At 42.2% G+C, this 14,809-nt stretch overlaps 1 protein-coding gene and 1 pseudogene across 2 annotated transcripts in view; both read left to right on the top strand.

Moving 5' to 3' along the window:
• The window catches only part of Mpp4 (MAGUK p55 scaffold protein 4), a 43,447-nt gene that overhangs the window by 7,763 nt on the left and 20,875 nt on the right, over nt 1-14,809 (top strand). The window contains exons 5-12 of one of the 2 annotated variants that reach the window (XM_026405337.2): nt 257-388; nt 1,054-1,135; nt 2,951-3,036; nt 4,280-4,351; nt 4,780-4,976; nt 7,095-7,159; nt 8,524-8,541; nt 14,491-14,529. In XM_026405337.2, coding sequence (XP_026261122.2) covers nt 257-388; nt 1,054-1,135; nt 2,951-3,036; nt 4,280-4,351; nt 4,780-4,976; nt 7,095-7,159; nt 8,524-8,541; nt 14,491-14,529 — 691 coding nt within the window. The remainder of the gene's footprint in view (nt 1-256; nt 389-1,053; nt 1,136-2,950; nt 3,037-4,279; nt 4,352-4,779; nt 4,977-7,094; nt 7,160-8,523; nt 8,542-14,490; nt 14,530-14,809) is intronic. The other variant, XM_077799244.1, reaches the window with a different exon arrangement.
• Nucleotides 9,393-10,379, top strand: LOC113194299 (endosome-associated-trafficking regulator 1 pseudogene; annotated as a pseudogene).

Raw genomic sequence — 14,809 nt, 5'->3', positions numbered from 1 at the left:
AATCAGAATATTGTGGAATAACACATTTTAGCAAAAATGGGGGAATATTCAACATTGCTTAACCCCTCTGTGGCTTGTTTCCTTATCTTTAAATAGAAGGCAGTAAGTGATCCTGCCTCACATGAAGACTGACATTGCTTAGAACTATGCCTGGCATGCATAGTTGGTGTACGTCTCGTGTGGTGTGGAGTCATCATCTTCTAGATGCACGTGACCCATGAGTGACATTTGTTCACTTTTTCTTCCCTGTTCCCAGGCCTTGCTCAGTGCCCATGACACGGTAGCTCAGAAAGATTTTGAGCCCCTTCTTCCCCCACTGCCTGACAATATCCCTGAGAGCGAGGAAGCCATGAGGATTGTTTGCTTGGTGAAAAACCAGCAGCCCCTGGTAAGGAAGTCATGACATCTTTTCCTTAAGGATTATTCCAGAGTTATTTTGGGCAATGCGACCCCACCCTGGGTCATGCACAGGTGACAGTGATGGTGCAGTGAGCTGTCTGATTTTTGTCTGTGATTTTAAACACATGGCATGTTATAAAGTGTTTGTTATGGAATGATTTCTGCTTAGTGTTTTTTTCCTTTTGGAAAAGTAAGACAAGTCTTACAAGACAAGACTTATTTTGTGAGAAATCAGAAATATATATTTTTTATTTTATTGTTTGGTTTTCTGATGTGTTTATATTTCACTCAGTTCCAATGTACTTGCCTAAATTTTATCCTTTATTAATGGGAAACCAAGTAGGGCATTAATTTGATGTTCTAGGAGCAGTCGTTACAATTGGGTTATCATGGGAACTTTATCTTTGGAAGGATCTAAATATTCTTTTACATCTGTATGATTGTAAGTTGACGTCATGAGGCCAAGGCTGAATGGTCTGTCCTTTGCTGATAGTCTGGTGTCACTGGCAGGTTATGGGACACTGTGTGGCCCCTCTCTCACTGGTTGGTATACATACCCTTGTCTGAAAGGCCAGAGCTGCGTTGATTGAAGGAAGCCACCAGGAAAGTGGCCATGTGGGATAAAAGAGGGACCCCATTTTATTTTCTCTCTAGGGAGCTACGATCAAGCGCCACGAGATGACAGGAGACATCCTGGTGGCCAGGGTCATCCATGGCGGGCTGGTGGAGAGGAGTGGTAAGCAAGAGCAGCAGGGTTCTAGTGTGACTACTCAAAAGCCTTGATTGTGTGGTCTCTTTTCCAAGGAACCCTCTCTCCTGACAGGTCAGGGCTTTTGTAATTTCCATGGTTTCATGAGAGTAGCAAAGACAGAAAGATCAGATAGATAGTCCAGGGAAGTCTCGCTTCCCTTCTTCACTGAGTCCCTCCCATTCTAGGCACCATATAAAAGCTCTCTCACTTTACATTCTCATGGTAGCCTAACATTACCATGCCATTTTACAGAAGAAGAGACAGAGGGTCACAGAGATGAAGTCACTAGCTTGATCAAGGTTATACAGTTTGAGTTAGGATTCCAGTACCTGAGTTCATAGTCCCCACTTTTTGACCCTTCTGCTTTCAAAAAGACATAGTAGGTCTTTTCCATCTTGAAATGCCTTTGGTTTGCTCTTTCTACCAGGTAAGCACACTTTCCTCCTTTCACTAATGTGCTTCTGATTTGAGTGTCTCTTCACCGGCTGCCTCAGGATCTGGCCCCAGGATTCCCTAGAGCCCACATGTGGTTCACACCCCAACATCCTTCTGGCAAATACTGAGGAGTTCCAAGTTTCTAAGTCCCTTGGGACCCCCTTTTCATCCTCAGGCTTGTTTTTCCTGCTGCATCACGTTTGCCATGGACACCTTTCTTGACCTTAGTGTCTTTTCTGTGAGGTCATCCTGCTTTTTGCTCATTTCCCTCACAGCTCCTCCATTTTACCTCATATTTCTCAAGGTTTAATCCCTTTTTCCTTTTTTTGTACTGGGGATTGAACCCAGGGGTGCTTAACCACTGAGCCACAACCCCAGCCCTTTTTATTTTTCATCCTGAGACGAGGTCTCACTAAGTTGCTTAGGGCCTCACTAAGTTGCTGAGGCTGGCCTTGAACCTTCGATCATCCTGCCTTAGCCTCTCAAGCTGCTGGGATTACAGCCATGTGCAACCATGCCTGGCTCCTTTTTTTTAAAGAAAAAAGTATTTATTTTTTAGTTGTAGGTGGACACACAATATCTTTATTTCATTTTTTTTAATGTGGTGCTGAGGTTTGAACCCAGTGCCTCACATGTGTTAGGCGAGCATTCTACCACCAAGCCATAACCCTAGCCCTCCTTTATTAAAATATATATATATATAATAACTATATTAAGAAGGTACAGTGTGATAACTCAATTCATGTACACATGTGTATTGATCAGATTGGGGTAATTCGCATTTCCATCTTCTTAAAGGTTTATCATTTCTTTGTATTGGAAAACTTTGAACTCCTCTCTTCTAGTCTTTTATAAAATATACAATAAATCGTTGTGAAATATCATCACCCTACTGTGCTGTAGAACATTGGAGCTGCTTCCCTCTATGTAGCTGTGTTTGGGTACCTGTTGTCTAACCTTCCTCTGTATCTGCTCTCCCCTGTCCTTCCTAACCTCTAGGGGTAAGGTATAATCTTGAACCCCCCCCAAATTTCTCCACATTTTCTCTTCTGAAAATACCCTCAAACACACACCTCTTCCTTTTATCATTTATTCACGACCCCAACATCTTTAATTTTAGTGCTACTTCTTACAATGTTCTCCTTCCATTTTATATCAGATTAGCAGAAAGAAAAATATCACCATTTGCATTGGAAAAGAGGTGGATGGCATGCTCACAGATCTCTGTGGTGGTATAGGTTGGAATAAACGGTTTATTTAGAATGTTTAGAGGATGCTTGGGCTAGTGAGTTTGCTTATAGCTTTAGAGATGGTGACCTCATTTTTTCCTTTTTTTGGTATGTTTCTTTGTTTCTGTTTGCCTAGGGTTGTTATATGCCGGAGACAAACTGGTGGAAGTGAACGGAGTCTCAGTTGAGGGACTAGACCCTGAGCAAGTGATCCATATTCTGGTAACTGTCTTCTCTTTGTCCTTTTGTTCATGACTTAGTGAAGAGCTGAGGCACTGGGCCCATGGAGCCCGTGGTGTGTGCATTGTAGTGTGGGGACTTGGGTTCCTCTCTGCAGCCTCCAGTCTCCAGGCCTGCAGATCTTACCTGTTGTCATGTAGTTCATTGACCTTCCTCCTTTACCCCCCAGAAATTCTGACCCTGCCTGGGAAATGTTCCTACCCAAGCTCTCCTTAGGGGAGGATCAGGTCCCCAGCTCAGGTTTCTTGTCACCTGTGTTTCTCCATTGGAAACTGAGCGTGGGTGGGCAAAGTGAGCTTTGCAGGAGAGTTTGAGCCTAAGCAAACCACAGCTTGCTCCTCCCATCCCCACTTTTTTTTCAATGCTGCGGATTGAACCCAGGGACTTGCACAGGATAGACAAGGGCTCTACCACTGAGCCGCAACCCCATCCCTCCCCTAACACATTTATGCAGCTGAAATCTGCTTAACCTTTCTCCAGGGCAGCTTTGAGGGGAGAAAGAAGTCACCATGGGACAGAAGATAGGGAGGAGGACATCCTTGTTTGGCCCCGCCCCTCTTCCTTGGTGTTTGAAGTTGAGGATTCATAGTCTGAATCTATGAGACTTTGGTCTCTCCTGTTTCCATTCTCACCTCTTAGCCCATTCCCTGAATCACAGTCCAGCATTAATTAGCCAAAGCAGCATGGTTCCATCAATCTCCCCAATGCATACCCCAACTTTGGGGCCTGAGATTTGTCACTATATATTATATAGACCAGTGATTCTCAAACTGGGTGCCTGGGAGAACTCTAGCCTTTCACAGTGATGGCTTAGAGACCGAGAGGAGGAAAGATATGAAAAGGACACGGCCTCAACATTCTGTGTGGCACATAAGGTGCTGCAAAGGGAGTGAAGTACTGTAAATCACAGACATGAGGACAGAAAGTCAGACAGGGCCTGTGGGAAGGAAACCTTGCAGAGTAGGGTGTTTCTGTCAGCACTAAGATGGAGGGGCCCTGGAAGAGGGTGTGGATTTTAGCAACCTGTGACTCCAGAGCCCTGCAGACACAGAGCTACACTGATTCCTAATTTCTTTCCATTCCTGGGTGGAAACAGCTCTGAGCCCTGTAAAAGTTACTATGGGGGATGTCACCATTAGTCCTGGACACATTCAGCTGTGACTGCATCTGCCAAACCCCAGCAACCTTGCTGACTCCGTGACTTCTCCTCCATGTCATTTTCTAGGCCATGTCTCGCAGCACAATCATGTTCAAGGTGGTTCCGGTTTCTGACCCTCCTGTGAATAGTCAGAAGATGGTAAGAGCTGACTGAACCTTTAGTTTTGCACACAGTGAGTCCCAAAATAATGACATGATCCAACATGATGTATCATGCTCCTATCCTCAATGCTGTTTTAACATGTGTTCGATACTGTGCTGGATATTTTTCAATACTGATGAACGAGGAGGCAAATGAGTAAAGGAGCACAATAAAGGGAGATAGGGTGCCACAAAGTCATGAAGTGACATTGAAAATTCTGAAAAATTGAACATAAACATTTCAGAGCTATTACCCCAGATGCTTTTTTTTTTTTTTTTCATGGTACTTAGTTCAGGAAGCAAATTCTCTTTTTTGGTGAGAGAGGAAAGATATGACCAGTTCATGGAAGAAGGGGAGCAATGATTTTAAGTCTTACCAGCCCAAGGACAAAGGCTCTTCTGATGACACCATGCACTTGCCATCAGATTTATGTTCGTGCCATGACGGATTACTGGCCACAGGAGGATCCTTCCATCCCCTGCATGGATGCTGGATTGCCTTTCCAGAAGGGCGACATCCTCCAGATTGTGGACCAGAATGATGCCCTCTGGTGGCAGGCCCGGAAAATCTCAGACCTTTCTACCTGTGCTGGGCTAATCCCTTCTAACCACCTTCTGAAGAGGTAAGGTCATTCTCCTGTATTCAGGACTGGGCCCTCCGGAAAGGCCTGGGACAGCAAGTTTCTGTTAGTGAAATTAACACGAAATGAAGGGAATCAAGCAGTGGACAAACACACACTTGGCTTATAAATCCAAATGCCAATTTATTGATGTGCTCTAAGCATTGTAAATATTAAAGGGACCAGAATAATCAGATGAAAAAGAGAGAAAAGTGTTTGTGAAACTAAATTAAACTTAAGAAGTGCTATGGTCTGAATATTTTTGCCCTCATCTCCATTCATGTATTGAAACTGAATCCCCAAGGCAATAATATGAAGAAGTGGGACTTTTAGGAGATGACTGGGTCATGAAGGTCAACCTCTTATGAATGGGATTACTGTCCTTATAAAGAACCAAGGGAAGAGGCTTGTTTACCCCCTTCTGCCAAGTAAGGGACAGCTCAAAGATGCCCTCACTAGATACCACATCTGCTGGTAGCTTGAAAACCAGATCTCCCAGACTCCAGAACTGTGATAAAATAAATTTCTATTGTTTGTAAACTATTCAGTTTATGGTATTTCATTAAAGAAGCCTTAACTAAGATAAAAAGTATTAATCTTTCAAGGCTGAGCTGAGCCCTCAGCTACTGAATCTCAATCCATCACTGTGAGATTTGATGAAATCACTTAGGGAGTGAGTAAATATAGAAAGATGAGGTCCAAGGCTCAGCCAGTGTTAAAGATCAAGAAGAAGAAAAGGAACAAGCAAAGGAGATTGAGAAGGGCAAAAGTCCTGACCATACTGTGTCCTGATCAGTTATATCTGTCAATTGTGGCAGAGAGATCTGAGAATTGACTATTAAATTTGGCAATGTGTGGAGGTCATGGGTGATCTTGATACAGCAATTTTAGTGGAGGGATGGGACCAAAATCCTTGTAAGAAAGGTATTTGAAGAAACGGATGATAATAAGCATGGAAAATGTTTTGGGACATTTGGGTGAAGCAGAGTAGAACAATGGAGAAATATCTAGAAAGGGAAGTGAAATGATGTGAGAAAATTTTTAGATGGGATGAATAATATTAATGGGAATAACCCAGTGAGAGGGGAATTTTTTAAGTCTCAGGAGAAAGGATTACTGAGGTCCTTGAACAGGCAGAAGGAGATACACTCTAGTGTACAAGAAGTGGGGTTTTCCTGATATAGGAGCAGAGACAGTTCATCCACAGGGCTAGTCACAGGAAAGAAGGGCACGATTGGGAGTGGTGGGAGTATGTGAAATGAGAAGCAATGTCATAAGCTGAGAATAAGGTGGGTAAGGAGGTGTTGAGAAGGAGAAAGGAGAAAACTTGAAAAGTTTCAATAAGAGCTGGAAAGAAAATAGATATAGTATGATTGGCATTAAGGGTCCACTGAAGATTAAAGGTCATAAACCTGAAGTGCTTCCAGTCAGCTTCTTGGATGCAGGTCCAGATTAGACAGAGGGTTAGATTTAACTGCAAATCCAAAAAGGACCTAAGAGAAGTGATGGGTCATGGCATTTAAATTGTTAAGGAGGAAGATGAGGAAATTAAGCAGATGAGGATCCATAAGAAGGAAATAAGATTAATAGATTTTAGGTCCCTATAGGGTCAACAGATAATCGGAGTTTCAAAGATGGTAGGTAAAGGGATGCCAGAAATTGAAATTATGGAGAGATTAGCTATTGGTACTGAACAAGTCTAGTTTATGACAGTGGGAGGGCAGAGGCTGAGGGAGGAGGAGGGAAGGTCATTGGCAAAAACCAGATCAAGAACCCGAGAAGCCAGGGTGTTAGAGGGGCATTTATATGTTTAATAAAACCATCAAGAATTATGACTGAGTAGTATGAAGAGCATGGGAGCAACCAGGAGTGATTGGGGATGATGTTCAAAGTGGGGGCTCTTAAGGAAAAGGGAGATGAATATGGAAATGGCTTTGAGGACAAGGACACACTGCATTCCAGGTGCAGTGGAAGGGGCCATGCACAGTGGCATGCTGGAGTCCCCCACAAGAGCCCACTGTGGCATCTCTGCTCACATCCATGTCCGGTGCAGTCATTAGCCAGGGTGAGGAAACAGACACTACCTGACTCAGCAAGTCTCTGCTTTCTTTTTTTGCATAGGAAGCAACGGGAATTCTGGTGGTCTCAGCCATACCAGCCTCACACCTGTCTCAAATCAACTGCATGTGAGTGAAACCACCTCAGACACAACAGGTGCACAGGGAAGCCTGCTCCCTCTGTCAGGGGGGGCTTCCTGCCCAAGAGAGGACCTCTAAATGTCTCCACCACTCCAAATAATCTCCTTGGTTGATGGTCACATGTTCTTTAGATGACTAAATAGGAGGCCAAATTATTCTTAACAAATGCAGTTTGATTGTTAGACAATATTATTCAAATAATAGGGGAGTGGTTAGTGAAGGGATCCATGGTGGCAAATGCTTGGGAACTACTTATGGTCTTAATAAAGGGGGCCATGGGAGTGGGAGGCCATTCTTAGGACCAGGACAGAGGCCAGCTGCACCCCACAGAGGGCAGTGTTAGGGATCAAATTCAGGCCCCACACATGCCAGGCAAGTGCTCTGCCAGTAAGCTATATCCCCAGTCCCTGAAAAACCTTTGTTCCCCCTCTTAAACCAACCTAGATTGAAAAAATTCTTTATTCACTTACCTATTTCAATCACCAAAGGCACAGGGAGATGTTAATTAGACTTTCCAGACAGTATCTGATAACTTGTGTGTCGGGTTGGCACGTCATTTGCTCCTGTAGCCTAAGTGTGATTTATAGTAGACTTTTAATTATACTGAAAGTAGTTTACATCAGCCTCTTAGTATCTTCACACATTCCTGAGTACAGAAACCAGGTCTGCAGCCACTAACTTAAAGAGACATCTCTCACAGGGCATGTTTCTGATGGAGCATGATCACTTTTGAAACTACTAGATCATTTCTTTTTAGCTGTTGTAGATGATACTATAATAAATATTATTTTACATCTTTTAAGTTCTGCTTAAATCTTCCCATGGTGGAGGTGGGGGGGAGGGGCAGATCTCAGGAACAAGCTACTAATTGAAGAGGTATAGTCAATTGACTCAGAGGTTTTGAAAAATTCCTAGCCTTTGGTAGTTTACAGATTATTGTTTTACTGAAAAGTGTTTGTTGTCATCTGCCTTTCTTTCCCTCCCTTCCTACTCCCTCCTTCTTCCTTCCCAGCTACTTTTCTTTTTTTTCTTCCTTTATTCCTTCCTTCCATTCAAGATTTTAGTTCCTAAAATACACTGAAGTGTAAGAGCATTAATTCAGAAATGAGTCAACTGTGTGATTTTCATACAGCTAATTGGGTTGAAAGAGGATGGGAGCTGCCAGAAGCAGGGAGCTTCTCCCAAATATAGTCATTTATCATTTGTTATTGAATTTCCACTAAATTTCTCGAAGATCAATTACAATAATATTGGCACTTTGCTTTTCTTAGTGTAAATTAATCTGAGAAATGAGAGCATAAACCATTGTGTTCCCTTTTTCTCCTCCTGCTTCCATCATTTGAACATACCAGTGATTTCTATGGAAGAAGGTAAGAAATAACATTCAGGGCAGGAAGATCTTATATTCAAAGTCTCCTAGAAATTTCTTCTAGTTTTAAAAATTCACTTCAATTCAGTTCAGGTATTTTTTAAAACTTCCTATGTACCCATTAGTGTGCTAGAATTCAAAGCATAACTATCCTAACACTGAAAAGAATCAAGGAAAGAAAAGTAACATTTATACACAACTCTGAGTCTAACACAGCACATAATAAGAACCCAATGAGTTGTGAAACTGATCAGATATCTTATTTCAACTGCTTTTGATGCATTTTATAAAAAAGACACTGCAGGGAAAGGGAGATTATCACTACTAGCTACTCTTCTGACAGAGGATGAATATCCAGAATATATAAAGAACTCTAAAAAAACTTAACAAAAAAACCAAGTAACCTAGTTAATAAATGGGCAGATGAATTAAACAGACACTCTCATTTCTCAAAAGAAGAAATACAAATGGCCAAAGATAGATGAAAAATGTTCAATACCATTAGTAATTAGGTAAATGCAAATAAAAACTATACTGGGGGCGTGGGGCTTGGGCTGAGCGGTGGAGCGCTCGCCTGGCACGTGTGAGACTCTGTGCTCCATCCTCAGCACCGAATAAAAATAAATAAAATAAAGGTATTGTGTCCAACTACAAGTAAAAAAAAAAAATTAAAAAAAAAAAAAAAACACCTCTACTGAGCTTTCATCGCACACCGTCAGAATGGCAGTTATCAAGAAGGCAAACTACGGGAAGCAGCGGCCAGAGGATGGGAGCGGCGGCCAGAGGATGAGAGCGGTGGCTGCGACGCGGTGGCCGGCTGTGAGGCCGAGGCCCGGCCACGCCACTGCCATGATGTCGGGCTACGCGCGCCGCCTGGGTGCCACACCGATGTCCCGGGCCCGAAGCCTCGTTGTTCCCGATAATGACAAACTGGAAGACCTTGAAGAGGCAAATCCATTCTCCTTTAAAGAGTTTCTGAAAACCAAGAACCTTGGTCTAACGAAAGAGGACATGACCAACAGCAGAATTCATCCAAAGGAAGCCTCGAGGCACTCACTGGGACTGGACCACAGCGCTCCCACCCACCCGGCTGTGGCGTACGGCCTGGAATATCAGCAGCCATTTTTTGAAGGCCCCACAGGGCCTGGCAACATCCTGGATGAGGAGGCGAAAGACGAAAACAGGCGGTGGAATGGGGCCTATTTGCCATCTGCCGTGGAGAAGACGCTCTCCTGCAGGGCCTTGGCCGGCACAGCACCCTGTGCGGCGAGTCCTGGTGCAGAGTTTACACCTCTTGGGGAGTCTCTGGGTGACAGACACCTGCGCACGCTGCAGATAAGTTATGAAACCCTGAAAGAGGAAAATTCTAAGCTAAGAAGAAAGCTGAATGAGGTTCAGAGCTTCTCCGATACTCAAACAGAAATGATAAGGACGCTTGAGCGGGAGCTAGAGGCAAAGAGGATCAAGGAGGTGAGTGACTACCATGACCTGGAGTCAGTGGTCCAGCAGGTGGAGCAGAACCTGGAGCTGATGATGAAACGAGCTGTAAAGGCAGAAAATCACGTCATAATGCTGAAACAGGAAATAAACTTGCTCCAGGCACAGGTCTCCAACTTTAAGCGCGAGAATGATGCCCTGAGGTCGGGCCAGGGTGCCAGCCTGACGGTGGTAAAGCAGAACACTGACATGGCCTTACAGAATCTCCGTGTTGTCATGAACGGTGCACATGCCTCCATAAAGCAGCTGGTTTCTGGAGCTGAAACGTTGAATTTTGTTGCTGAAATCCTGAAAGCCATAGACAGAATTTCCGAAATTAAAGATGAGGAGGAGAAGTCATAAAGGACCTCTGGATGTTCCCAGCTCCGGTGTGCCCTGATCAGCAGTGCTTCATCTGAATGTGCAATTGTGCCCCAAACTATGCCGTCTTCACTCAGCATATTTATCATGAGATATTAATTTCATGACCTAAAACAGTGTTATTGGCCACCCGCAATAAGAGCAGCTCTTGTCCATGAGTTGCATTTGTGGTTTATGTGCAGTCCTTCTTGGGGAAATTCGCAGTGTTTTGTAGATTCAGTAATCTGTTGGAAGAAATTTTTATAAAATCCAGTGAGTTTTTATATTACCAAACATGAAAACAAAAGTTCTGTAATAAGTGCTCTTCCATTTTCATCCCAGAACATTGATAAGTTCAGTTGATTATCTTGATTAGGTAAGTAGAAAGAACACTTACAACCACCCAGGAATGAACAACGTGAACAGGGACATGTGCCTTTTTGCTGTCACTCAGCACCTATCATAGCCTTCCTGGGGTGGTTTCTGTGGTCAGTGGCCCAAGTTCAGAGGCACCACTTGGTGGATGCTGCTCTTCCTCCCACAGGGACACAAGATTGCAGATATTCCACACCGTGATGGTATCTAAACTTGGGCTTTGAGCCTTCAGCTTTGAAAAGCTGTTTTGGCTGGTGATTTTGATACACGTTTCAAGTGTGATTTGTACAATGAAGCTTAGAGTTCGGTAGTCTAAAGTGTGTGCAGAGCCTCATCGGGTAGGCATATGGTCTTTGGGCTCCTTATACCTGTTTTACTATTTGGGAGGGCACAACAGGTTTGGGCTGTTTTCCTGGAGATGCTGGTTTTTGCCTTCCATTCCCCCTCTTGTTTAAATCTATAGGTTTCCTGTTCAAATAAATTCTGAAGTTTAAAAAAAATGCAAACTATAAGAAATGGTAGAGAGGATGTAGAGAAAAGGGGACACTTTCACACTGTTGGTGGGACTGTAAATTAGTACAACCCCTGTGGAAGTCAGTATGGAAGTGCCTCAAAAGACTAGGCAAGGAACCACCATATGACCCAGCAATACCACTTCTTGGTATTTACCTTACAGAATTAAAATTATCTTATTACAGTGATACATGCTACCCATGTTTATAGCAGTACAATTCACAATAGCCAAACTATGGAATCAGCCTAGGTGTCCATCAACAGATGAATGGATAAAGAAAATGTGGAATATATACAAAATAGAGTTTTATTCAGCCATAAAGAAAAATGAAATTATGTCATTTGCAGGAAAATAGATGGAACTTGAGACCATTATGTTAAGCAAAATAAACCAAACTCAGAAGGTCAAAGGTTGTGTGTTTTTTTGTCATATGTGGGAGCTATAGAGGCAAAAGGAAAAGAAAGGGGGGTGTGGATCTCATGAAAATCAAAGGCGAGCAGTAGATTAAAGGGACCAGGTGGTGAGAGGAGGGAAGGATGGGGGGGGGAAGTGCTGGGGAGTGATAGTGGCCAAATTATATTATCTTGTATGTATGAATGTGTAGCAAAAAATCTCATCATTGTGTACAACTATAATGTACAAATTAAAAAAGGGGAAAGAAAAAAAAACACTGCAGGGAGATTGCAATTATTTTCACCATCTTATGGATGAAAAGATTGAGGTTCAGAAAAGCCCCAATAACGTTTGTCAGAAGTTGCAAACAATGTAGCTTCCATCTTATCTGAATGGCCCTGTATCGGGGGCAAGTAGAACCTTCAGTGACTACCTCTTCCGTTTGTCCATGTCCAACCATCCAGATAATGCACTATGATGTCACAAATGCACATGTACATGCACAAACAAGAGACCTGAGAACTCCTGAGAGGGACTTTTGAGAATTGATCTCTCAGCATAGGCTCCAGCCTGGGTCCTCCAAGGACAGGAGTTGTATATGACACAGGCAGGGAACCAGAGGAGGTGGAAGAGAGTCAAGTCCAGGGTTCGCTTAGGTTTGTGTATCCAAGGCCACGTCAAGGGCAGCGCTGTGAAGGGCAGTCTGGCTCTGGCACTTGGGGAGGGGTTGACACTCAGTGGGTGGGCTGTCTTAGAGTGGGCCGCCTAATGAGATACACAGACATTTATTTTCTAGTTCAGGAAGCTGGAAGTTCAAGATCAAGTTTGTTTTGTTGTCGCCTCTCTTCCTGGCTTGTAGACAGCCACCTGGTTACTGTGTATTCATGTGGCCTTTCTTAAGTACATACTTGGGAAGATAGATATCTATTGTCTCTTCATCTGCTTCTAAGTCCTTTTGGCATTAAGCTCCATCCCAAGGACTTCATTTTACCTTAATTATCTCTAAAAGACCCTATCTCTAAATACAATCATGTTGAGGGCTGGTGCTTCAACCTATGAACACAGTGGGAACTAATTCATTCTGTAGCACCCACCTTAGCTAGTAATGTAGAATTGCTGATTTGGGAGAATAAAAGCAGTTCCCCTATCCTAGATTCCAGAGTCACATGTCAAAAGAGCCTCAGGGGTCCTTGTGTGATCATTGGAGAATCATTTCTGGCCTCTGTACCTATGTTGTAAAATAGGAATGACAATTATAGTTTTTATTTGCTTTCAAAAAAACACTTTAGCTATGACCTGTTAATATAAATGGCTAATCTGGAAAGTAATCTCTAAATGAATAAAAGCTTCCATCTTATCTGAATGATAAGATGCAGTCATACATGTACCTAGGGTAATGATATCTATCTCATCCCATAAGTGGTTTTTAAGTTTCATTCTTTAATTCTCTTATATATGTGTCAGCTAAAGGTAAAATCAGCTACCATTTATTGAGCACTTACCATGTACCTGGGCTAAATATCTCAGCTGTGTCACTTGTTTATCTGTGCTAGTCTCCATGAGAATATTACTTCTTAAAATTTATCATGTTTCATATTTTATTTAAAAACAATAATGAATGATATAGTTTTTAAGGCAGTGGTGATAAGTGTTACTTTATAATATTATAGATTGTTGCTTAGACTTTGAATTTTGGTGACATGTATAAGACTCATTAAGCCACTATTTGTTTTGAGCATCTGGGAAGTGCTGGGCACTATGCTAGGCACAAGATGTACAATGCTGAAAGAAAAAAAAAATTCTCAGGAGGCATTTTTAAATCAACTATTTTAATCTTCAAAAGTAAATTCAAATTAATGAATAATTAATCTTATAGCTACTATGTGCAAGGCATTGTTCTGAGCTCTGTAGAGTATGTGAAAACTAGATAGTGCCTGCTTTCAGGGAACATTCTAGGAGAATAAGTAAAACAAACACTCAAATGGTTACATTACAAAAGAAGAGATATATAGTAGTCCAAGTTCAAGGTAGTTGGAAGAACATGCTGAAGAGGTTTAGAGAAGGGTATTTATTTTAATCATTGTTTGAGGTGGGCCTTGATGTGCCATAGGCACAGGGAAAAAACAACATACACTAAGGCACAACAGAAAGACCCATGTGGTGAGCTCTAACAGTGATACAAGAGATGTAAGGGGAGATATGGACCTTCTAACTGGGGTCTCATGATGAAGGCTTTGAGTGTTAGGATAAGTGTTTTTAAAAAATAATTAATTTTAATTAGGTATATGTAACAGCAGAATGCATTTTGATTCATTGTACACAATTGCAGCACAACTTTTCATTTCTCTGGTTGTACACGAAATAGCATCGCACCATATATGCAGTCATACATGTACCTAGGGTAATGATGTGTATCTCATCCCATAAGTGGTTTTTAAGTTTCATTCTTTTATTCTCTTATATATTCGTCAGCTAAAGGTAAAATCAGCTTCCATTTATTGAGCACTTACCATGTACCTGACATTTTCATGAACTATCTCAATGAATCTTATTCTATATGGTTTATTTCCCCCATTTATGGCTTTGAGATAACTGATTTTCTCAGCACTGACAATCCAATGCTCCAATATAACATTTTATGTATTTTGCCTTCTACATTACACATTTTCATCTAATACAGTAGAGTCCATTTTATCTCACCAAATATGTGATAGTTCCACAAACAACATTGTAAGGTGGTCTCAGTTTTGTTGACACAGTCTCTACATGGAGAACGCTGTTTTTAATGCTGACATATTATTAATTCTCTTTCCTTTCTATGCTCTTTTATAGAAGATGACATGAGGATTGATGAGAAATGTGTGGAAGCAGGTAACATTTCCTCTTGATTGATTCACCCCCAGAAGGAACATGAAGCACTTCAGCTATAGATTATCTAGAGCAGAGGTGGTAGAAGAGGCCATAGATCCTTCCTCTAGAATTGACATATAAAATAACCCCACCCCTGTTTTTGTGGCTCTGCATATAGAAGGAAAAACACAGTTTGGGGATGTCTGTAGGTCCCCACTAAACTTCTGGAAAGTGTTCTAGAAAGCTGCATCTTGGAAATGACCTCAGGAACACGTGCTAACAATCAGCTTACCAGACAGTG

Source organism: Urocitellus parryii, chromosome 1, assembly GCF_045843805.1.
Source record: "Urocitellus parryii isolate mUroPar1 chromosome 1, mUroPar1.hap1, whole genome shotgun sequence".
Classification (NCBI taxonomy): domain Eukaryota; kingdom Metazoa; phylum Chordata; class Mammalia; order Rodentia; family Sciuridae; genus Urocitellus; species Urocitellus parryii.
This window is presented reverse-complemented; position numbering and strand designations above follow the sequence as displayed.